This window comes from Somniosus microcephalus, chromosome 16 (genome assembly GCF_052327205.1).
Source record: "Somniosus microcephalus isolate GS21.2 chromosome 16, FLI_Smic_1.0, whole genome shotgun sequence".
NCBI classification, from domain to species: domain Eukaryota; kingdom Metazoa; phylum Chordata; class Chondrichthyes; order Squaliformes; family Somniosidae; genus Somniosus; species Somniosus microcephalus.
In genome coordinates, this window is record NC_141002.1 from 103,568,814 (window position 1) to 103,594,560 (window position 25,747).

The 25,747-nt window shown below is 52.3% G+C and overlaps 1 protein-coding gene across 2 annotated transcripts in view; it reads right to left on the reverse strand.

Moving 5' to 3' along the window:
• Positions 1–532: 532 nt before the first annotated feature.
• Positions 533–25,747, reverse strand: part of LOC147106450 (ETS homologous factor-like) — a 55,086-nt gene continuing 29,871 nt past the window's right edge. Inside the window, exons 4-7 of one of the 2 annotated variants that reach the window (XM_086009637.1) lie at positions 24,592–24,703; positions 7,857–7,982; positions 4,547–4,742; positions 533–2,973 (exon numbers count right to left, since the gene is read on the reverse strand). In XM_086009637.1, the coding sequence (XP_085865763.1) occupies positions 2,877–2,973; positions 4,547–4,742; positions 7,857–7,982; positions 24,592–24,703 (531 nt within the window). In that variant the 3' untranslated portion in view covers positions 533–2,876. The remainder of the gene's footprint in view (positions 2,974–4,546; positions 4,743–7,856; positions 7,983–24,591; positions 24,704–25,747) is intronic. The other variant, XM_086009636.1, reaches the window with a different exon arrangement.

A 25,747-nucleotide genomic window follows, 5' to 3' on the forward strand; every position in this document is an offset into this window, starting at 1 on the left:
TTTTCAATTGACCCCCAACCTCAACAGCTTTTTGGGGGAGAGAGTTCCAGATTTCCACTCCCCTTTGTGTGAAGAAGTGCTTCCTGACATCACCCCTGAACGGCCTGGCTCTAATTTTAAGGTTCTGCCCCCTTGTTCTGGACTCCCCCCACCAGAGGAAATAGTTGCTCTCTCTCTACCCTATGGAACACTTTAGTTGTCTTAAACACCTCAATTAGATCAGCCCTTAATCTTCTAAACTCCAGGGACTACAAGCCCAGTAATAAAATTGGGGGATGTGCTCGTTACATTTTTGGGGCTCTTTATTTTTTTACTGTCACTATTTTTGGTTTCCATGTATCTGGTTAATCTTGGAGGTTGAGTCCTGACTCCCGACTCCCGTCTCCCAGAAAGTCTTTTCACTTGCTCAGATATCTCGGTAACTTCATAAAGCACGCCCAGGAAATGCACAAAGAATATCTTCAATTTATTTCAGCCACTAGCTCTGTCCCGTACCCTCACGGAATCCTTGTCTTTACAAGGCGGCAGAGTAACACGACACTAGATTTTGATTTACAATTTAGCTGCAAAAGGTATTTATTAAACGGTAATAGCATATATAGTAGTAGTAAAACAGTAACATATTTTTACAGTAATTATTAAGCATAATAATAGAAAATAATATATATATTATAACAGCGTAATATTCCAACGTAGTGGCTTTATTCTTTTCTTCACTGCTTACAAAGCTATTTGGCCTGACTATCTCTCTTCAAAGGCTTCAGAGAGACTTTCAAAAGGGAATTGGATAAATACTTGAAGGGGGAACATTTGCAGGGCTACGGGGAAAGGGCAGGGCAAGTGGGACTAATTGGAGAGCTCTTTCAAAGAGCCGGCACAGGCACGATGGGCCGAGTGGCCTCCCTCTGTGCTGTATATTTCTACGATAAATACCTTAAAAAACATGACCGGGAACCAAGCAGATTTAAATAACTGTTAAATTCAAAAAAGTACATATTTGAACAAATCCCACAAGATACTTGCTTTTGAATTGAATGGATTGGCTCCTTTCTCAGGCATCAGACATAAAAGAAAATGATTGAAATTCATAATCATTGTGTCAAATTAAGCTGGGATATTATTTCTATGCGTGATGCTGTTCTTAATTTCTTATGTACCACGGCAGAGTTAAAACAAGTCAGTATCAGGCTAAATGTTAGATCACATTACCTACTTAGTGAATGGCATGAGCTAGCTGGGAGAGTTTGAAGGATATCTGAGTGAAAGACTCAAAATGAACCCTGTCTAAACACAGCAAACAGAAACCGGACAAGTGTGAGGTGATGCATTTTGGCAGAAGGAACAGGGAGAGGCAATATACACTTAATGGCACAGTTTTAAAGGGTGTGCAGGGAGAGAGGGACCTGGGAGTTAATGTGCATAGGTCCCTGAAGGTGGCGGGACATTGAGATAGTGGTTAACAAAGCATATGGGATCTTGGGCTTCATAAATAGAGGTATTGAGTACAAAAGTAGAGAAGTTATGCTGAACCTTTATAAAACACTGGTTAGGCCACAACTGGAGTATTGCGTCCAGTTCTGGTCACCACACTTTAGGAGGGGTGTGAAGGCCCTTGAGAGGGTGCAGAGGAGATTTACCAGAATGGTTCCGGGGATGGGGGGATCTTAGTTACAAGGACAGGTTGGAGAAGCTGGATTTGTTTTCATTAGAGCAAAGGAGGTTGAGGGGTGATTTGATAGAGGTGTACAAGATTATGACGGGTTTGGATAGGCTAGACGGGGAAAGGCTGTTCCCACTAATTGATAGTACAAGGACTAGGGGACACTGATTTAAGGTTTTGGGCAAGAGGTACAGGAGGATGTGAGGAAAAACCTTTTTACGCAGCGAGTGGTGAGGACCTGAATCTCGCTGCCGACGGAAGTGGTGGAAGCGGAGACACTCAATGTTTTCAAGGGGAGACTGGATAGGCACTTGAGGGAAATAAACTTGCAGGGCTACAGGGATAGAGCGGGGGAATGGGACTGACTGGATTGCTCTACAGAGAGCCGGCACGGACTCGATGGGCCGAATGGCCTCCTTCTGTGCAGTTATGACTCTATGGGTGCGATCTTGCCAGCCCTGGGGAGGCGGGTATAGAGATGGGACTGCCGGGAAAATGGCAGAACCTGGGGGCGGGTGTCCGAGGCAGTCAGCTTTTATTTTGATTCATTCTCGGGATGTGGGCGTTGCTGGCAAGGCCGGCATTTATTGGCCATCCCCCAGTACAAATGAGTGGCTTGCTAGGCCACATCCAAGAGCAATTGTGAGGCCACGGAAAGCCCGACCAGAGATCGAAGCGGAATCTGTAATAGCTGTTAAAAGGGAAGTGGACAAATATTTGAAAAAGCAAAATTAAGAGGAGTGAGGATTGGGCAGAGGAGTGGGATGAATTGGAGTGGGATGAATTGGAGTGGGATGAATTGGAGTGCTCTTTCAGACAATCAGGCACATGGGCACGATGGGCCGAATGGCCTCCTTGCGTGCTGTAACCATCTACGATTCTAGAAGGCAGCGCTATAAACTGGTAGAAGGCAAGTTTGGGACTTAGGTTACAGTAACACCGGAAAACGCTAATGGATGTGAGACGCAGCTCGTGCTGGTCTCCTCGTGAAAGCTTAATGCGGCAAGGGGGGGGGGTCGAAGCTTCAAACTCACTCCCTGCCCTAGTTGTCATGCATGCTACCTTCAGACTGTTGTCCTGTGCCCAGGTGCCAAGGAACATTAAGCTTATTTTATTGTCACAGTGGTAGCGGCCAGCCTGTGCAAGGCAATGAAATACAAAAGCATATTTGTTTAAAAAAAAAAGGTAAAAAAATAAATCCTCTTGCGTGGTGAGCTCACTCCATCCTTTCCCAGCCACTGGCATTTTTCCCAAACTTGTAGACTAGTCGCCGCCCGTCCACTCTCTCGAGAATTCCCTTTTTGTAGTAATACCTGCACAAGTAAATGAATAAGAGTTAGGAATGCAGCAGTTCACCTTCCTGTGCGCAAATTGGCTGCCGCGTTGCCTACATTACAACAGTGACCACCAATGCTCCTGTTAAGCTGCGCGGCTGCTCTGGCGCTCCTGTGCAGTGTCTTTTAAAATGGGAAAAACCGTGCGTGCGTGGCATTCTGAGCAAAGAATTAAAGGGAACTTTGGCGACCGCACTTCCAAAGTCCTTCATTGGCTGTGAAGCACTTTGGGACGTCCTGAGGCCGTGAAAGGCGCTATAGAAATGAAAGTCTTTCTTTTTTTTTATGATTTGCCTGCACGTCAATTAAATTAAGGTTTCTTAACAACAACTTGCATTTATACAGCGCCTTTAACGTAGTAAAACGTCCCAAGGCGCTTCACAGGAGCGATTATCGGACAAAATTTGACCCCGAGCCCCATAAGGAAATATTAGGGCGGGTGACCAAAAGCTTGATCAAAGAGGTCGGTTTTAAGGAGCGTCTTAAAGGAGGAGAGAGAGGTGGAGAGGTTTAGGGAGGGAATTCCAGAGCTTCAGGACTCACGAGGTTTTGCAGAAGAGTTTATTCAAACTGCTCAAATTTAATGCTTTTTTTTTACTAATCCTTTAATGGAATGTTCTCCCACAGAAGGTGAGAATCGAATACATTCTACTGATAGTTCAATGCTTTTTTTTGGGGCATAAGCCAACGTTAAGAGGAGTGAGGTTGTAATGTTGTAACGCAGGACTCGACTAGCTACTCTCGGGTCGCCAACCCTCCCGGATTGCCCTGGAGTCTCCAGGATTTAACGATTAATCTCCCGGACACGGCAGCGAGCAACACCCGGGAGAACAATTCATCGGGCCGCGTCTGCCTTTTCATTTTCGTTCAACACTTCCATTTACAGGAAACTCTCGATTTACCGGCACCTAAATAACCGGAAATCTCTCTTAACCGGCAAAATTCAGGAGTAGGTTCAGGTAAGTTTTACTTCATATTAGTGGCCATGTAACCGGGGTGCCTGGATCTGTGGCCGTGTAACCGGGGTTCCTGGATCTGTGGCCATGCAACCGGGACACCTGGATCTGTGGCCGTGTAACTGGGACGCCTGGATCTGTGGCCGTGTAACCGGGGTTCCTGGATCTGTGGCCGTGTAACCGGGGTTCCTGGATCTGTGGCCGTGTAACCGGGGTTCCTGGATCTGTGGCCGTGTAACTGGGATGCCTGGATCTGTGGCCGTGTAACCGGGGTTCCTGGATCTGTGGCCGTGTAACTGGGACGCCTGGATCTGTGGCCGTGTACCCGGGGTTCCTGCACCTGTTGCCATGCAACAGGGACGCCTGCACCTGTGGTCATGTACGGGGCTCTCGTACCTTAGTAGGTATACCTCTCTGTAATCCGGACTTTTTGATCAACCGGCACCACGCCGGTCCCGGATAAAAAAGAGTTTCCTGTATTAGTTATAAAAATAGTGGAATTGGGCGGGACGGTTAGAGGGGGGGACGGAACCTCCGGGAGTTGGCAGCCCTGATCCTCGCCCCTTTGTGCCGTGGATTTAACACACGAGTTTCACCTCATGGCCCGGCTCAGTTTCTCGTACGTCATGTTGCTGTTGTTCTTCTTTTTACCCCAGAGCTGAGCCACAGCATCAGACCTCAGGAACCTGAAGGTCCCCTGCGTCCTGTCTTCCCATTTCAGTAACCCTGGATTCCGATCGGGGTTTTGCAAGATGTTGAGGATGAATTCCCACAGATGCGCTCCACATGCACCTAGGAGCAGGAAGTGATAACGACATATATTCACATAAATGCACAGTTCTGGACTCCATATTACAAAAAGCATATAGAGGCACTGGGAAGGTGCAAAATAAGATTTACTCGGATGTCACCAGGACTGGGAGGTTATAATGATCAGGAAAGACTAAACAGGCGGGGGCTCTTTTCTCTAGAAAAGAGAAGGCTGAGGGGTGACCTGATGGAGGCCTTTAAAATTATGAAGGGGTTTGATAGGGTAGAGGTAGAGAAGGTGTTTCCACTGGTGGGACAGTCCAAAACTAGGGGCCATCAATATCAGATAGTCACTAATAAATCCAATAGGGAATTCAGGAGAAACTTCTTTACCCAGAGAGTGGTGAGAATGTGGAACTCGCTGCCACAGGGAGTGGTTGAGGTGAATAACGTAGAGGCATTTAAGGGGAAGCTGGATAAACACATGAGGGAAAAAGGAATAGAAGGATATGCTGATGGGGTGAGATGAAGAGGGGTGGGAGGAGGCTCGAGTGAAGGATAAACATGGGCCTGTTGGGCCAAATGGCCGGTTTCAGTGCTGTAAATACACTGTAATAAGCAAGCGTCATCACGTAATTGGAATATCACAGTTGAGTTTGGAGTGCAGCAGGCTCTCTACAATATCGACACTTCGCAATGGAGGGATGTCAGACACAGCCTGAAATGTGACTTCACCCATCACTGGCCTTCCCCTTATTAGAAACATAGAGACATAGAAGATAGGAGCAGGAGTAGGCCATTCGGCCCCTCAAGCCTGCTCCACCATTCAATGCGATCATGGCTCATCATCCAAATTCAGTACCCTGTCCCTGCTTTCTCCCCATATCCCTTGATTCCTTTAGCCTTAAGAAATATATCCAACTCCTTCTTGAATATATTTAATGAATTGGCCTCCACTGCCTTCTGTGGTAGAGAATTCCACAGATTCACCACTCTCGGTGAAGAAATTCCTCCTCATTTCTGTCCTAAATGGCTTACCCCTTATCCTTAGACTGTGACCCCTGGTTCTGGACTCCCCGACCATCAGGAACATCCTTCCTGCATTTAGTCTGTCTAGTCCTGTCAGAATTTTGTAAGTTTCAATGCGATCCCCCCTCATTCTTCTAAACTCCAGCGAGTATAAGCCCAATCGACCCAATCTCTCCTCATACGTCATTCCTGCCATCCCAGGTATCAGCCTGGTGAATCTTCGCTGAACTCCTTCCATGGCAAGAACATCCTTCCTCAGATAAGGCGACCAAAACTGCACACAATACTCAAGATGTGGTCTCACCAAGGCCCTGTACAACTGCAGCAAGACATCCTTGTTCCTGTACTCGAATCCTCTCGCTACGAAGGCCAACATACCATTTGCCTTCTTAACCGCCTGCTGCACCTGCATGCTTACCTTCAGCGACTGGTGCACAAGGACACCCAGGTCTCTTTGCACTTCCCCTTCTCCCAATCTATTGCCATTCAGATAATAATCTGCCTTCCTGTTTTTGACACCAAAGTGGATAACCTCACATTTATCCACGTTATATTGCATCTGCCATGCTTCTGCCCAATCACCCAACCTGTCCAAATCACCCTGGAGTTTCTCAGCATCCTCCTCACAGCACACGCGCCCACCCAGCTTTGTGTCGTCTGCAAACTTGGAGATATTCCAGCTAAAGAAGATTAGGGGCAGCTGACAGTCTTCAAGGAAAAAAAGTGAAGGAAAATTTTTATTTTCTCAGTGGACAGCACTCTCGCCTGAGTCAGACGGTCAAGCCCCACTCCAGAGACTCAAGCACATAATTCAGGCTGACACTCCCAGTGCAGTGCTGAGGGAGCGCTGCACTGTCAGAGGTGCCGTCTTTTGGGTGCGATGTTAAACTGAGGTCCCGTCTGCTCTCTCAGGTGGGCGTAAAAGATCCCATGGCACTATTCGAAGTAGAGCAGGAGAGTTCTCCCCAGTGTCCTGGGCCAATACTTACAACAACAACAACAAATTGTACTTATATAGCACCTTTAACGTAGTAAAACGTTCCAAGGCGCTTCACAGGAGTACTGTAAGACAAAAAATTTGACTCCGAGCCACATAAGGATAAATTAGGGCAAGTGACCAAAAGCTTGGTCAAAGAGGTCGGTTTTAAGGAGCATCTTAAAGGAGGAAAGAGAGGTAGCGAGGCGGAGAGGTTTAGGCAGGGAATTCCAGAGCTTAGGGCCCAGGCAACAGAAGGCACAGCCACCAATCATGGAGCGATTATAATCAGGGATGCTCAAGAGGGCAGAATTAGAGGAGCGCAGATATCTCGGGGGGGGTTGTGGGGCTGGAGGAGGTTACAGAGATAGGGAGGGGGCGAGGCCATGGAGGGATTTGAAAACAAGGATGAGAATTTTGAAATTAAGGTGCTGCTTAACCGGGAGCCAATGTGGGTCAGCCTCAATAAACAGCTAAAAACAGATGATCTGGCCATTTATCTGACGAAAGGTCATCGACCTGAAACGTTAACTCTGTTTCTCTCAGCACAGAGACTGCCTCACCTGCTGAGTGTTTCCAGCATTTTCTACATCCACAGTATTTTGCTTTTGTATTTGATCATTTATCTCATTGGCTGCCGCATTTTCTACATTACAACAGTGATTACACTTCAAAAACTGCTTCATTCTCTGTAAAGAGCTTTGGGATGTCCTGAGGCCGGGAAAGGCACTGTATAAATGCAAATTTCTTTCTTTCTTTCTTTCTCTCTCTTTCCAAACATCATTGCAAAACACTAAACAATTGTAATAAAACTTGGCAAACAGAGTTTTGTTACTTGTTTAATTACAGTCATTCTTAGCGATGATCCAACCGCATTTCTTGGTGATGATGTGGTCTTGGGTTAACACTGAGGTCATTGTCAGTCCGTCACAGGTGGAGCACAGGAAGAGCTATGGCTTGAAGACCTAACGCTGGCTTCAGCTCAGTTCACACTGTCGGGCTGTAAAGTTCAGTTCCTCGAAGCCTGTCTTGTAATGTTCTAGAGGTGGGGCTAAGCAGAGTGTAACAGTGTGTCGCATTGACAGTGCTCTGAGGGCAGTGAACACCAGGGAAGAGGCACTTTCCCCCCCGTTGATGGTTTCGATTCTCACCTGTGTCGGGGCATTTATTGCACTTGCTTCTTGCAGTTTTCAAGACGTCACTGTCGTCACTCCACTGTGTCCTTGCTATTGCTCTGTTCCTTCTTCCCAGTTCTGACATATTTCTGAACGATGACTCTACCAAACCAAGAACAAAATAGGTTTTGTTCCATTAGTTTGGACACTTGCACCGAAAATAATATCGCCAAGGTTCATTACACTGGACTTACATTTCGATAATTGGTAATCGAATTCCGAGAACTTTTCACTTCTAACCCCCACTCTCCCCCTCACTCCCCACACCCTTTAATATCCCACCCAGTCTAATCCCACTCTCCCCCTCACTCCCCGTACCCTTTATTATCTCACCCAGTCTAATCCCACTCTCCCCCTCACTCCCCACACCCTTTGATATCCCACCCAGTCTAATCCCATTCTCCCCCTCACTCCCCGTACCCTTTAATATCCCACCCAGTCTAATCCCACTCTCCCCCTCACTCCCCACACCCTTTAATATCCCACCCAGTCTAATCCCATTCTCCCCCTCACTCCCCGTACCCTTTAATATCTCACCCAGTCTAATCCCAGTCTCCCCCTCACTCTCCGTACCATTTAATATCTCACCCAGTCTAATCCCACTCTCCCCCTCACTCCCCGTACCTTTTAATATCCCACCCAGTCTAATCCCACTCTCCCCCTCACTCCCCACACCCTTTAATATCCCACCCAGTCTCATCCCACTCTCCCCCTCACTCCCCACACCCTTTAATATCTCACCCAGTCTAATCCCACTCTCCCCATCACTCCCCACACCCTTTAATATCCCACCCAGTCTAATCCCACTCTCCCCTCACTCCCCATACCCTTTAATGTCCCACACAGTCTAATCCCACTCTCCCCCTCACTCCCCATACCCTTTAATATCCCACCCAGTCTAATCCCACTCTCCCCCTCACTCCCCGATCCCTTTAATATCCCACCCAGTCTAATCCCACTCTCCCCCTCACTCCCCGGACCTTTTAACATCTCACCCAGTCTAATCCCACTCTCCCCCTCACTCCCCGTACCCTTTAATATCCCACCCAGTCTAATCCCACTCTCCCCCTCACTCCTCATACCCTTTAATATCCCACCCAGTCTAATCCCACTCTCCCGCTCACTCCCCACACCCTTTAATATCCCACCCAGTCTAATCCCACTCTCCCCCTCACTCCCCACACCGTTTAATATCCCACCCAGTCTAATCCCATTCTCCCCCTCACTCCTCATACCCTTTAATATCCCACCCAGTCTAATCCCATTCTCCCCCTCACTCCTCATACCCTTTAATATCCCACCCAGTCTAATCCCACTCTCCCCCTCACTTCCCACACCATTTAATATCCCACCCAGTCTAATCCCACTCTCCCCCTCACTCTCCACACCGTTTAATATCCCACCCAGTCTAATCCCACTCTCCCCCTCACTCCCCGTACCCTTTAATATCCCACCCAATCTAATCCCACTCTCCCCCTCACTCCCCACACCCTTTAATATCCCACCCAGTCTAATCCCACTCTCCCCCTCACTCCCCACACCCTTTACTATCCCACCCAGTCTAATCCCACCCTCCCCCTCACTCCCCACACCCTCTAATGTGCCACCCAGTCTAATCCCACTCAACCCCTCACTCCCCACACCCTTTAATATCCCACCCAGTCTAATCCCACTCTCCCCCTCACTCCCCGCACCCTTTAATATCTCACCCAGTCTAATCCCACTCTCCCCCTCGCTCCCCGTACCCTTTAATATCCCACCCAGTCAAATCCCACTCTCCGCCTCACTCCCCAAACCCTTTAATATCCCACCCAGTCTAATCCCACTCTCCCCCTCACTCCCCGCACCCTTTAATATCTCACCCAGTCTAATCCCACTCTCCCCCTCGCTCCCCGTACCCTTTAATATCCCACCCAGTCAAATCCCACTCTCCGCCTCACTCCCCAAACCCTTTAATATCACACCCAGTCTAATCCCATTCTCCCCCTCACTCCCCGTACCCTTTAATATCCCACCCAGTCTAATCCCATTCTCCCCCTCACTCCCCGTACCCTTTAATATCTCACGCAGTCTAATCCCAGTCTTCCCCTCACTCTCCGTACCATTTAATATCCCACCCAGTCTAATCCCACTCTCCCCCTCACTCCCCACACCCTTTAATATCCCACCCAGTCTAATCCCACTCTCCCCCTCACTCCCCACACCCTTTAATATCTCACCCAGTCTAATCCCACTCTCCCCCTCACTCCCCACACCCTTTACTATCCCACCCAGTCTAATCCCACTCCCCCCCTCACTCCCCATACCCTTTAATATCCCACCCAGTCTAATCCCACTCTCCCCCTCACTCCCCGATCCCTTTAATATCCCACCCAGTCTAATCCCACTCTCCCCCTCACTCCCCGTACCCTTTAACATCTCACCCAGACTAATCCCACTCTCCCCCTCACTCCCCGTACCCTTTAATATCCCACCCAGTCTAATCCCACTCTCCCCCTCACTCCTCATACCCTTTAATATCCCACCCAGTCTAATCCCACTCTCCCGCTCACTCCCCACACCCTTTAATATCCCACCCAGTCTAATCCCGCTCTCCCCCTCACTCCCCACGCCCTTTAATATCTCACCCAGTCTAATCCCACTCTCCCCCTCACTCCCCGTACCCTTTAATATCCCACCAAGTCTAATCCCACTCTCCCCCTCACTCCTCATACCCTTTAATATCCCACCCAGTCTAATCCCACTCTCCCGCTCACTCCCCACACCCTTTAATATCCCACCCAGTCTAATCCCGCTCTCCCCCTCACTCCCCACGCCCTTTAATATCTCACCCAGTCTAATCCCACTCTCCCCCTCACTCCCCACACCCTTTAATATCCCACCCAGTCTAATCCCATTCTCCCCCTCACTCCTCATACCCTTTAATATCCCACCCAGTCTAATCCCACTCTCCCCCTCACTCCCCACACCCTTTAATATCCCACCCAGTCTAATCGCACTCTCCCCCTCACTCTCCACACCCTTTAATATCCCACCCAGTCTAATCCCACTCTCCCCCTCACTCCCCGTACCCTTTAATATCCCACCCAGTCTAATCCCACTCTCCCCCTCACTCCCCACACCCTTTAATATCCCACCCAGTCTAATCCCACTCTCCCCCTCACTCCCCACACCCTTTACTATCCCACCCAGTCTAATCCCACCCTCCCCCTCACTCCCCACACCCTTTAATATGCCACCCAGTCTAATCCCACTCAACCACTCACTCCCCACACCCTTTAATATCCCACCCAGTCTAATCCCACTCTCCCCCTCACTCCCCGCACCCTTTAATATCCCACCCAGTCTAATCCCACTCTCCCCCTCACTCCCCGTACCCTTTAATATCCCACCCAGTCTAACCCCACTCTCCCCCTCACTCCCCACACCCTTTAATATCCCACCCAGTCTAATCCCACTCTCCCCCTCACTCCCCACACCCTTTACTATCCCACCCAGTCTAATCCCACCCTCCCCCTCACTCCGCACACCCTTTAATATGCCACCCAGTCTAATCCCACTCAACCCCTCACTCCCCACACCCTTTAATATCCCACCCAGTCTAATCCCACTCTCCCCCTCACGCCCCGCACCCTTTAATATCTCACCCAGTCTAATCCCACTCTCCCCCTCGCTCCCCGTACCCTTTAATATCCCACCCAGTCTAATCCCACTCTCCGCCTCACTCTCCGTACCATTTAATATCCCACCCAGTCTAACCCCACTCTCCCCCTCACTCCCCAAACCCTTTAATATCCCACCCAGCCTAATCCCACTCTCCCCCTCACTCCCCAAACCCTTTAATATCCCACCCAGTCAAATCCCACTCTCCCCCTCACTCCCTGTACCCTTTAATATCCCACCCACTCTAATCCCACTCCCCCTCACTCCCCACACCCTTTAATATCCCACCCAGTCTAATCCCACTCTCCGCCTCACTCTCCGTACCATTTAATATCCCACCCAGTCTAACCCCACTCTCCCCCTCACTCCCCAAACCCTTTAATATCCCACCCAGTCTAACCCCACTCTCCCCCTCACTCCCCAAACCCTTTAATATCCCACCCAGTCAAATCCCACTCTCCCCCTCACTCCCTGTACCCTTTAATATCCCACCCACTCTAATCCCACTCCCCCTCACTCCCCACACCCTTTAATATCTCACCCAGTCTAATCCCACTCTCCCCCTCACTCCACACACCCTTTAATATCCCACCCAGTCTAATCCCACTCTCCCCCTCACTCCCCGTACGCTTTAATATCCCACCCAGTCTAATCCCACTCTCCCCTCACTCCCCGTACCCTTTAATATCCCACCCAGTCTAATCCCACTCTCCCCCTCACACCCCACACCCTTTAATATCCCACCCAGTCTAATCGCACTATCCCCCTCACTCCCCGTACCCTTTAATATCCCACCCAGTCTAATCCCACTCTCCCCCTCACTCCCCACACCCTTTACTATCCCACCCAGTCTAATCCCACCCTCCCCCTCACTCCCCACACCTTCTAATATGCCACCCAGTCTAATCCCACTCAACCCATCACTCCCCACACCCTTTAATATCCCACCCAGTCTAATCCCACTCTCCCCCTCACTCCCCGCACCCTTTAATATCTCACCCAGTCTAATCCCACTCTCCCCCTCGCTCCCCGTACCCTTTAATATCCCACCCAGTCTAATCCCACCCTCCCCCTCACTCCCCGTACCCTTTAATATCTCACCCAGTCTAATCCCACTCTCCCCCTCACTCCCTGTACCCTTAATATCCCACCCACTCTAATCCCACTCCCCCTCACTCCCCACACCCTTTAATATCTCACCCAGTCTAATCCCAGTCTTCCCCTCACTCTCCGTACCATTGAATATCCCACCCAGTCTAATCCCACTCTCCCCCTCACGCCCCGTACTCTTTAATATCCCACCCAGTCTCATCCCATTCTCCCCCTCACTCCCCGTACCCTTTAATATCCCACCCAGTCTAATCCCATTCTCCCCCTCACTCCCCGTACCCTTTAATATCTCACCCAGTGTAATCCCAGTCTTCCCCTCACTCTCCGTACCATTGAATATCCCACCCAGTCTAATCCCACTCTCCCCCTCACTCCCCACACCCTTTAATATCCCACCCAGTCTAATCCCACTCTCCCCCTCACTCCCCACACCCTTTAATATCTCACCCAGTCTAATCCCACTCTCCCCCTCACTCCCCACACCCTTTACTATCCCACCCAGTCGAATCCCACTCTCCCCCTCACTCCCCATACCCTTTAATATCCCACCCAGTCTAATCCCACTCTCCCCCTCACTCCCCGATCCCTTTAATATCCCACCCAGTCTAATCCCACTCTCCCCCTCACTCCCCGATCCCTTTAATATCCCACCCAGTCTAATCCCACACACCCCCTCACTCCCCGTACCCTTTAATATCCCACCCAGTCTAATCCCACTCTCCCCCTCACTCCTCATACCCTTTAATATCCCACCCAGTCTAATCCCACTCTCCCGCTCACTCCCCACACCCTTTAATATCCCACCCAGTCTAATCCCGCTCTCCCCCTCACTCCCCACGCCCTTTAATATCACCCAGTCTAATCCCACTCTCCCCCTCACTCCCCACACCCTTTAATATCCCACCCAGTCTAATCCCATTCTCCCCCTCACTCCTCATACCCTTTAATATCCCACCCAGTCTAACCCCACCCTCCCCCTCACTCCCCACACCCTTTAATATCCCACCCAGTCTAATCCCACTCTCCCCCTCACTCTCCACACCCTTTAATATCCCACCCAGTCTAATCCCACTCTCCCCCTCACTCCCCGTACCCTTTAATATCCCACCCAGTCTAATCCCACTCTCCCCCTCACTCCCCACACCCTTTACTATCCCACCCAGTCTAATCCCACCCTCCCCCTCACTCCCCACACCCTTTAATATGCCACCCAGTCTAATCCCACTCAACCACTCACTCCCCACACCCTTTAATATCCCACCCAGTCTAATCCCACTCTCCCCCTCACTCCCCGCACCCTTTAATATCTCACCCAGTCTGATCCCACTCTCCCCCTCGCTCCCCGTACCCTTTAATATCCCACCCAGTCTAATCCCACTCTCCGCCTCACTCTCCGTACCATTTAATATCCCACCCAGTCTAATCCCACTCTCCCCCTCACTCCCCAAACCCTTTAATATCTCACCCAGTCTAATCCCACTCTCCCCCTCACTCCCTGTACCCTTTAATATCCCACCAACTCTAATCCCACACCCCCTCACTCCCCACACCCTTTAATATCCCACCCAGTCTAATCCCACTCTCCCCCTCACTCCCCACACCCTTTAATATCCCACCCAGTCTAATCCCACTCTCCCCCTCACTCTCCACACCCTTTAATATCCCACCCAGTCTAATCCCACTCTCCCCCTCACTCTCCACACCCTTTAATATCCCACCCAGTCTAATCCCACTCTCCCCCTCACTCCCCGTACCCTTTAATATCCCACCCAGTCTAACCCCACTCTCCCCCTCACTCCCCACACCCTTTAATATCCCACCCAGTCTAATCCCACTCTCCCCCTCACTCCCCACACCCTTTACTATCCCACCCAGTCTAATCCCACCCTCCCCCTCACTCCGCGCACCCTTTAATATGCCACCCAGTCTAATCCCACTCAACCCCTCACTCCCCGTACCCTTTAATATCCCACCCAGTCTAATCCCACTCTCCCCCTCACGCCCCGCACCCTTTAATATCTCACCCAGTCTAATCCCACTCTCCCCCTCGCTCCCCGTACCCTTTAATATCCCACCCAGTCTAATCCCACTCTCCGCCTCACTCTCCGTACCATTTAATATCCCACCCAGTCTAATCCCACTCTCCCCCTCACTCCCCAAACCCTTTAATATCTCGCCCAGTCTAATCCCACTCTCCCCCTCACTCCCCGTACCCTTTAATATCCCACCCAGTCTAATCCCACTCTCCCCCTCACTCCACACACCCTTTAATATCCCACCCAGTCTAATCCCACTCTCCCCTCACTCCCCATACGCTTTAATATCCCACCCAGTCTAATTCCACTCTCCCCCTCACTCCCCGTACCCTTTAATATCCCACCCAGTCTAATCCCACTCTCCCCTCACTCCCCGTACCCTTTAATATCCCACCCAGTCTAATCCCACTCTCCCCTTACTCCCCACACCCTTTAATATCCCACCCAGTCTAATCCCACTCTCCCCCTCACTCCCCACACCCTTTAATATCCCACCCAGTCTAATCCCACTCTCCCCTTACTCCCGTACCCTTTAATATCCCACCCAGTCTAACCCCACTCTCCCCTCACTCCCCGTACCCTTTAATATCCCACCCAGTCTAATCCCACTCTCCCCTTACTCCCGTACCCTTTAATATCCCACCCAGTCTAATCCCACTCTCCCCCTCACTCCCCGTACCCTTTAATATCCCACCCAGTCTAATCCCACTCTCCCCCTCATTCCCCGCACCCTTTAATATCCCACCCATTCTAATCCCACTCTCCCCCTCACCCTCCACACCCTTTAATATCCCACCCAGTCTAATCCCACTCTCCCCCTCACTCCCCGTACCCTTTAATATCCCACCCAGTCTAATCCCACTCTCCCCCTCACTCCCCGTACCCTTTAATATCCCACCCAGTCGAATCCCACTCTCCCCCTCACTCCCCACACCCTTTAATATCTCACCCAGTCTAATCCCACTCACCCCTCACTCCCGGTACCCTTTAATATGCCACCCAGTCTAATCCCACTCTCCCCCTCACTCCCCACACCTTTTAATATCCCACCCAGTCTAATCCCACTCTCCCCCTCACTCCCCGCACCCTTTAAAATGTCACCCAGTCTAATCCCACTCTCCCCCTCGCTCCCCGTAGCCTTTAATATCCCACCCAGTCTAATCCCACTCTCCGCCTCACTCTCCGTACCATTTAATATCCCACCCAGTCTAATCCCACTCTCCCCCTCACTCCCCAAACCCTTTAATATCTCACCCAGTCTAATCCCACTCTCCCCCTCACTCCCCGTACCCTTTAATATCCAACCCACTCTAATCCCACTCCCCCTCACTCCCCACACCCTTTAATATCTCACCCAGTCTAATCCCACTCTCCCCCTCACTCCCCGTACCCTTTAATATCTCACCCAGTCTAATCCCACTCTCCCCCTCACTCCCCACACCCTTTAATATCCCACCCAGTCTAATCCCACTCTCCCCCTCACTCCCCACACCCTTTAATATCCCACCCAGTCTAATCCCACTCTCCCCTCACTCCCCGTACCCTTTAATATCCCACCCAGTCTAATCCCACTCTCCCCCTCACGCCCCACAGCCTTTAATATCCCACCCAGTCTAATCCCACTCTCCCCCTCACTCCCCGTACCCTTTAATATCCCACCCAGTCTAATCCCACTCTCCCCCTCACCCCCCACACCCTTTAATATCCCACCCAGTCTAATCCCACTCTCCCCCTCACTCCCCGTACCCTTTAATATCCCACCCAGTCTAATCCCACTCTCCCCCTCACTCCCCGTACCCTTTAATATCCCACCCAGTCGAATCCCACTCTCCCCCTCACTCCCCACACCCTTTAATATCTCACCCAGTCTAATCCCACTCACCCCTCACTCCCCGTACCCTTTAATATCCCACCCAGTCTAATCCCACTCTCCCCCTCACTCACCACACCCTTTAATATCCCACCCAGTCTAATCCCACTCTCCCCCTCACTCCCCGCACCCTTTAATATCCCACCCAGTCTAATCCCACTCTCCCCCTCACTCCCCAAACCCTTTAATATCTCACCCAGTCTAATCCCACTCTCCCCCTCACTCCCTGTACCCTTTAATATCCCACCCACTCTAATCTCACTCCCCCTCACTCCCCACACCCTTTAATATCCCACCCAGTCTAATCCCACTCTCCCCCCTCACTCCCCACACCCTTTAATATCCCACCCAGTCTAATCCCACTCTCCCCCTCCCTCTCCACACCCTTTAATATCCCACCCAGTCTAATCCCACTCTCCCCCTCACTCCCCGTACCCTTTAATATCCCACCCAGTCTAACCCCACACTCCCCCTCACCCCACACCCTTTAATATCCCACCCAGTCTAATCCCACTCCCCCTCACTCCCCGCACCCTTTTATATCCCACCCAGTCTAATCCCACTCTCCCCCTCATTCCCCGCACCCTTTAATATCCCACCCAGTCTAATCCCACTCTCCCCCTCACTCCCCGTACCCTTTAATATCCCACCCAGTCTAATCCCACTCTCCCCCTCACTCCCCGTACCCTTTAATATCCCACCCAGTCGAATCCCACTCTCCCCCTCACTCCCCACACCCTTTAATATCTCACCCAGTCTAATCCCACTCACCCCTCACTCCCGGTACCCTTTAATATGCCACCCAGTCTAATCCCACTCAACCCCTCACTCCCCACACCTTTTAATATCCCACCCAGTCTAATCCCACTCTCCCCCTCACTCCCCGCACCTTTAATATCTCACCCAGTCTAATCCCACTCTCCCCCTCGCTCCCCGTAGCCTTTAATATCCCACCCAGTCTAATCCCACTCTCCGCCTCACTCTCCGTACCATTTAATATCCCACCCAGTCTAATCCCACTCTCCCCCTCACTCCCCAAACCCTTTAATATCTCACCCAGTCTAATCCCACTCTCCCCCTCACTCCCTGTACCCTTTAATATCCCACCCACTCTAATCCCACTCCCCCTCACTCCCCACACCCTTTAATATCTCACCCAGTCTAATCCCACTCTCCCCCCTCACTCCCCGTACCCTTTAATATCTCACCCAGTCTAATCCCACTCTCCCCCCTCACTCCCCACACCCTTTAATATCCCACCCAGTCTAATCCCACTCTCCCCTCACTCCCCGTACCCTTTAATATCCCACCCAGTCTAATCCCACTCTCCCCCTCACGCCCCACAGCCTTTAATATCCCACCCAGTCTAATCCCACTCTCCCCCTCATTCCCTGCACCCTTTAATATCTCACCCAGTCTAATCCCACTCTCCCCCTCACTCCCGTACCCTTTAATATCCCACCCAGTCTAATCCCACTCTCCCCCTCACTCCCCACACCCTTTAATATCCCACCCAGTCTAATCCCACTCTCCCCCTCACTCCCCGTACCCTTTAATATCCCACCCAGTCTAATCCCACTCTCCCCCTCACCCCCCACACCCTTTAATATCCCACCCAGTCTAATCCCACTCTCCCCCTCACTCCCCGTACCCTTTAATATCCCACCCAGTCTAATCCCACTCTCCCCCTCACTCCCCGTACCCTTTAATATCCCACCCAGTCTAATCCCACTCTCCCCCTCACTCCCCGTACCCTTTAATATCCCACCCAGTCGAATCCCACTCTCCCCCTCACTCCCCGTACCCTTTAATATCCCACCCAGTCTAATCCCACTCTCCCCCTCACTCCCCACACCCTTTAATATCCCACCCAGTCTAATCCTACTCTCCCCCTCACTCCCCACACCCTTTAATATCTCACCCAGTCTAATCCCACTCACCCCTCACTCCCCGTACCCTTTAATATCCCACCCAGTCGAATCCCACTCTCCCCCTCACTCCCCACACCCTTTAATATCCCACCCAGTCTAATCCCACTCTCCCCCTCACTCCCCGCACCCTTTAATATCCCACCCAGTCTAATCCTACTCTCCCCCTCACTCCCCACACCCTTTAATATCTCACCCAGTCTAATCCCACTCACCCCTCACTCCCCGTACCCTTTAATATCCCACCCAGTCTAATCCCACTCTCCCCCTCACTCCCCGCACCCTTTAATATCCCACCCAGTCTAATCCCACTCTCCCCCTCACTCCCCACACCCTTTAATATCTCACCCAGTCTCATCTCACTCTCCCCCTCACTCACCTTACCCTTTAATATCCCACCCAGTCTAATCCCACTCTCACCCTCACTCCCCACACCCTTTCATATCCCACCCAGTCTAATCTCACTACCCCCTCACTCCCCACACCCTTTAATATCTCACCCAGTCTAATCCCACTCTCCCCCTCACTCCCTGTACCCTTTAATATCCCACCCAGTCGAATCCCACTCTCCCCCTCACTCCCCGTACCCTTTAATATCCCACCCAGTCTAATCCCACTCTCCCCCTCACTCCCCACACCCTTTAATATCCCACCCAGTCTAATCCACTCTCCCCCTCACTCCCCGTACCCTTTAATATCTCACCCAGTCTAATCCCACTCTCCCCCTCACTCCCCACACCCTGTAATATCCCACCCAGTCGAATCCCACTCTCCCCCTCACTCCCCGTACCCTTTAATATCCCACCCAGTCTAATCCCGCTCTCCCCCTCACTCCCCGTACCCTTTAATATCCCACCCAGTCTACTCCCACTCTGCCCCTCACTCCCCGTACCCTTTAATATCCCACCCAGTCTAATCCCACTCTCCCCCTCACTCCCCGTACCCTTTAATATCCCACCCAGTCTAATCCCACTCTCCCCCTCACTCCCCACACCCTTTAATATCCCACCCATTCTAATCCCACTCTCCCCCTCACTCCCCACACCCTTTAATATGCAACCCAGTCTAATCCCACTCAACCCCTCACTCCCCACACCCTTTAATATCCCACCCAGTCTAATCCCACTCTCCCCCTCACTCCCCGCACCCTTTAATATCTCACCCAGTCTAATCCCACTCTCCCCCTCGCTCCCCGTAGCCTTTAATATCCCACCCAGTCTAATCCCACTCTCCGCCTCACTCCCCACACCCTTTAATATCTCACCCAGTCTAATCCCACTCTCCCCCTCACTCCCCGTACCCTTTAATATCCCACCCAGTCTAATCCCACTCTCCCCCTCACTCCCCAAACCCTTTAATATCTCACCCAGTCTAAACCCACTCTCCCCCTCACTCCCTGTGCCCTTTAATATCCCACCCACTCTAATCCCACTCCCCCTCACTCCCCACACCCTTTAATATCTCACCCAGTCTAATCCCACTCTCCCCCTCACTCCCCGTACCCTTTAATATCCCACCCAGTCTAATCCCACTCTCCCCGTCACTCCCCGTACCCTTTAATATCCCACCCAGTCTAATTCCACTCTCCCCCTCACTCCCCGTACCCTTTAATATCCCACCCAGTCTAATCCCACTCTCCCCCTCACTCCCCACACCCTTTAATATCCCACCCAGTCTAATCCCACTCTCCCCTTACTCCCGTACCCTTTAATATCCCACCCAGTCTAATCCCACTCTCCCCTCACTCCCCGTACCCTTTAATATCCCGCCCAGTCTAATCCCACTCTCCCCCTCACTCCCCGTACCCTTTAATATCCCACCCAGTCTAATCCCACTCTCCCCCTCACGCCCCACACCCTTTAATATCCCACCCAGTCTAATCCCACTCTCCCCTCACTCCCCGTACCCTTTAATATCCCACCCAGTCTAATCCCACTCCCCCCCTCACTCCCCGTACCCTTTAATATCCCACCCAGTCTAATCCCACTCTCCCCCTCACTCCCTGTACCATTTAATATCCCACCCAGTCTAATCCCACTCTCCCCCTCACTCCCCGCACCCTTTAATATCCCACCCAGTCTAATCCCACTCCCCCCTCACTCCCCGTACCCTTTAATATCCCACCGAGTCTAATCCCACTCTCCCCCTCATTCCCCGCACCTTTTAATATCCAACCCAGTCTAATCCCACTCTCCCCCTCACACCCCACACCATTTAATATCCCACCCAGTCTAATCCCACTCTCCCCCTCACTCCCCGTACCCTTTAATATCCCACCCAGTCTAATCCCACTCTCCCCCTCACTCCCCGTACCCTTTAATATCCCACCCAGTCGAATCCCACTCTCCCCCTCACTCCCCACACCCTTTAATATCTCGCCCAGTCTAATCCCACTCACCCCTCACTCCCCGTACCCTTTAATATCCCACCCAGTCTAATCCCACTCTCCCCCTCACTCACCACACCCTTTAATATCCCACCCAGTCTAATCTCACTCCCCCCCTCACTCCCCACACCCTTTAATATCTCACCCAGTCTAATCCCACTCACCCCTCACTCCCCGTACCCTTTAATATCCCACCCAGTCTAATCCCACTCTCCCCCTCACTCACCACACCCTTTAACATCCCACCCAGTCTAATCCCACTCTCCCCCTCACTCCCCGCACCCTTTAATATCCCACCCAGTCTAATCCCACTCTCCCCCTCACTCCCCGTACCCTTTAATATCCCACCCAGTCTAATCCCACTCTCCCCCTCACTCCCCACACCCTTTAATATCTCACGCAGTCTAATCCCACTCTCCCCCTCACTCCCCGCACCCTTTAATATCCCACCCAGTCTAAGCCCACTCTCCCCCTCACTCCCCACACCCTTTAATATTTCACCCAGTCTAATCCCACTCTCCCCCTCACTCCCCGTACCCTTTAATATCCCACCCAGTCTAATCCCACTCTCCCCCTCACTCCCTGTACCCTTTAATATTCCACCCAGTCTAATGCCACTCTCCCCCTCACTCCCCCACACCTTTTAATATCCCACCCAGTCTAATCCCACTCTCCCCCTCACTCCCCACACCCTTTAATATCCCACCCAGTCTAATCCCACTCTCCCCTCACTCCCCGTACCCTTTAATATCCCACCCAGTCTGATCCCACTCTCCCCCTCACTCCCCACACCCTTTAATATCTCACCCAGTCTAATCCCACTCTCCCCCTCACTCCCCACACCCTTTCATATCCCACCCAGTCTAATCCCACTCTCCCCCTCACTCCCCACACCCTTTAATATCTCACCCAGTCTAATCCCACTCTCCCCCTCACTCCCCGTACCCTTTAATATCTCACCCAGTCTAATCCCACTCTCCCCCTCACTCCCCACACCCTTTCATATCCCACCCCAGTCTAATCCCACTCTCCCCCTCACTCCCCGTACCCTTTAATATCTCACCCAGTCTAATCCCACTCTGCCCTTCGCTCCCCGTACCCTTTAATATCCCACCCAGTCTAATCCCACTCTCCCCCTCACTCCCCGTACCCTTTAATATCCCACCCAGTCTAATCCCACTCTCCCCCTCACGCCCCACACCCTTTAATATCCCACCCAGTCTAATCCCACTCTCCCCTCACTCCCCGTACCCTTTAATATCCCACCCAGTCAAATCCCACTCCCCCCCTCACTCCCCGTACCCTTTAATATCCCACCCAGTCTAATCCTACTCTCCCCCTCACTCCCTGTACCATTTAATATCCCACCCAGTCTAATCCCACTCTCCCCCTCACTCCCTGCACCCTTTAATATCCCACCCAGTCTAATCCCACTCCCCCCTCACTCCCCGTACCCTTTAATATCCCACCGAGTCTAATCCCACTCTCCCCCTCATTCCCCGCACCCTTTAATATCCAACCCAGTCTAATCCCACTCTCCCCCCTCACCCCCCACACCATTTAATATCCCACCCAGTCTAATCCCACTCTCCCCCTCACTCCCCGTACCCTTTAATATCCCACCCAGTCTAATCCCACTCTCCCCCTCACTCCCCGTACCCTTTAATATCCCACCCAGTCGAATCCCACTCTCCCCCTCACTCCCCACACCCTTTAATATCTCACCCAGTCTAATCCCACTCACCCCTCACTCCCCGTACCCTTTAATATCCCACCCAGTCTAATCCCACTCTCCCCCTCACTCACCACACCTTTAACATCCCACCCAGTCTAATCCCACTCTCCCCCTCACTCCCCGCACCCTTTAATATCCCACCCAGTCTAATCCCACTCTCCCCCTCACTCCCCGTACCCTTTAATATCCCACCCAGTCTAATCCCACTCTCCCCCTCACTCCCCACACCCTTTAATATCTCACGCAGTCTAATCCCACTCTCCCCCTCACTCCCCGCACCCTTTAATATCCCACCCAGTCTAAGCCCACTCTCCCCCTCACTCCCCACACCCTTTAATATTTCACCCAGTCTAATCCCACTCTCCCCCTCACTCCCCGTACCCTTTAATATCCCACCCAGTCTAATCCCACTCTCCCCCTCACTCCCTGTACCCTTTAATATTCCACCCAGTCTAATGCCACTCTCCCCCTCACTCCCCACACCTTTTAATATCCCACCCAGTCTAATCCCACTCTCCCCCTCACTCCCCACACCCTTTAATATCCCACCCAGTCTAATCCCACTCTCCCCTCACTCCCCGTACCCTTTAATATCCCACCCAGTCTAATCCCACTCTCGCCTCACTCCCCACACCCTTTAATATCCCACCCAGTCTAATCCCACTCTCCCCCTCACTCCCCGTACCCTTTAATATCCCACCCAGTCTGATCCCACTCTCCCCCTCACTCCCCACACCCTTTAATATCTCACCCAGTCTAATCCCACTCTCCCCCTCACTCCCCACACCCTTTAATATCTCACCCAGTCTAATCCCACTCTCCCCCTCACTCCCCGTACCCTTTAATATCTCACCCAGTCTAATCCCACTCTCCCCCTCACTCCCCGTACCCTTTAATATCTCACCCAGTCTAATCCCACTCTCCCCCTCACTCCCCACACCCTTTAATATCCCACCCAGTCTAATCCCACTCTCCCCCTCACTCCCCGTACCCTTTAATATCCCACCCAGTCTGATCCCACTCTCCCCCTCACTCCCCACACCCTTTAATATCTCACCCAGTCTAATCCCACTCTCCCCCTCACTCCCCACACCCTTTAATATCTCACCCAGTCTAATCCCACTCTCCCCCTCACTCCCCGTACCCTTTAATATCTCACCCAGTCTAATCCCACTCTCCCCCTCACTCCCCGTACCCTTTAATATCTCACCCAGTCTAATCCCACTCTGCCCTTCGCTCCCCGTACCCTTTAATATCCCACCTAGTTTGAGGGTCCATAAAATGAATGGCTTTCAGAAGCTCAGTGGTTCAAACCCCACACCTGAGCACAGAATCCATACTGAGGGAGCGCCGCACTGTCGGAGGGGCAGTACTGAGGGAGCGCCGCACTGTCGGAGGGGCAGTACTGAGGGAGCGCGGCACTGTCGGAGGGGCAGTACTGAGGGAGTGCTGCACTGTCGGAGGGGCAGTACTGAGGGAGCGCGGCACTGTCGGAGGGGCAGTACTGAGGGAGTGCTGCACTGTCGGAGGGGCAGTACTGAGGGAGCGCTGCACTGTCGCAGGGGCGGTACTGAGGGAGTGCTGCACTGTCGGAGGGGCAGTACTGAGGGAGCGCCGCACTGTCGGAGGGGCAGTACTGAGGGAGCGCCGCACTGTCGGAGGGGCAGTACTGAGGGAGTGCCGCACTGTCGGAGGGGCAGTACTGAGGGAGCACTGCACTGTCGGAGGGGCAGTACTGAGGGAGTGCCGCACTGTCGGAGATGCCGTCTTTCAGATGAGATGTTAAACCAAGACCCCGTCTGCTCTCTCAGGTGGAAGTAAAAGATCCCACAGCATTATTTCGAAGAAGAGCAGGGGAGTTCTCCCCGGTGTCCTGGCCAATAGTTATGATAGGATGTGCTCCAATCACACACTGTCTAAATGATATGCCTGATAAACAAATGAGAAGGCATGTTTCAGGAATGCAAATAGAAAAAAAATGACCTTTCCAGAAGGTGGGGCTGATGTTGCTGGACTGCTTCAGGTGATTATTAGAAGTTGTACTTTCCATTCGCCCCAGGGGCTCACATAGAAAAGAAAACCCGGCCCCTGTGTCAAAGGTAAAACAGGTTCAGTAAAAATACACAACAACCTACCGATTCTACAAAGTCCCCACTCCAGAGACTTAAGCACAAAATCTAGGCCGACACTCGCAGAGCGCCGCAGTGTCAGAGGGGCAGTACTGAGGGAGCGCCGCACTGTCAGAGGGGCAGCACTGAGGGAGCGCCGCACTGTCGGAGGGGCAGTACTGAGGGAGCGCCGCACTGTCGGAGGGGCAGTACTGAGGGAGCGCCGCACTGTCGGAGGGGCAGTACTGAGGGAGCGCTGCACTGTCGCAGGGGCGGTACTGAGGGAGTGCTGCACTGTCGGAGGGGCAGTACTGAGGGAGCGCCGCACTGTCGGAGGGGCGGTACTGAGGGAGCGCCGCACTGTTGGAGGGGCAGTACTGAGGGAGCGCTGCACTGTCGGAGGGGCGGTACTGAGGGAGTGCTGCACTGTGGGAGGGACAGTACTGAGAAAGCGCTGCACTGTCGGAGGGGTGGTACTGAGGGAGTGCTGCACTGTGGGAGGGACAGTACTGAGGGAGTGCTGCACTGTCGGAGGGGCAGTACTGAGGGAATGCTGCACTGTGGGAGGGGCAGCACTGAGGGAGTGCCGCACTGTCGGAGGATCAGTACTGAGGGTGCACTGCACTGTCGGAGGGGCAGTACTGAGGGAGCGCCGCACTGTCGGAGGGGCTGTACTGAGGGTGCACTGCACTGTCGGAGGGGCAGTACTGAGGGAGCGCCGCACTGTCGGAGGGGCAGTACTGAGGGAGCGCTGCACTGTCGCAGGGGCGGTACTGAGGGAGTGCTGCACTGTCGGAGGGGCAGTACTGAGGGAGCGCCGCACTGTCGGAGGGGCGGTACTGAGGGAGCGCCGCACTGTCGGAGGGGCAGTACTGAGGGAGCGCTGCACTGTCGGAGGGGCGGTACTGAGGGAGTGCTGCACTGTGGGAGGGACAGTACTGAGAGAGTGCTGCACTGTCGGAGGGGTGGTACTGAGGGAGTGCTGCACTGTGGGAGGGACAGTACTGAGGGAGTGCTGCACTGTCGGAGGG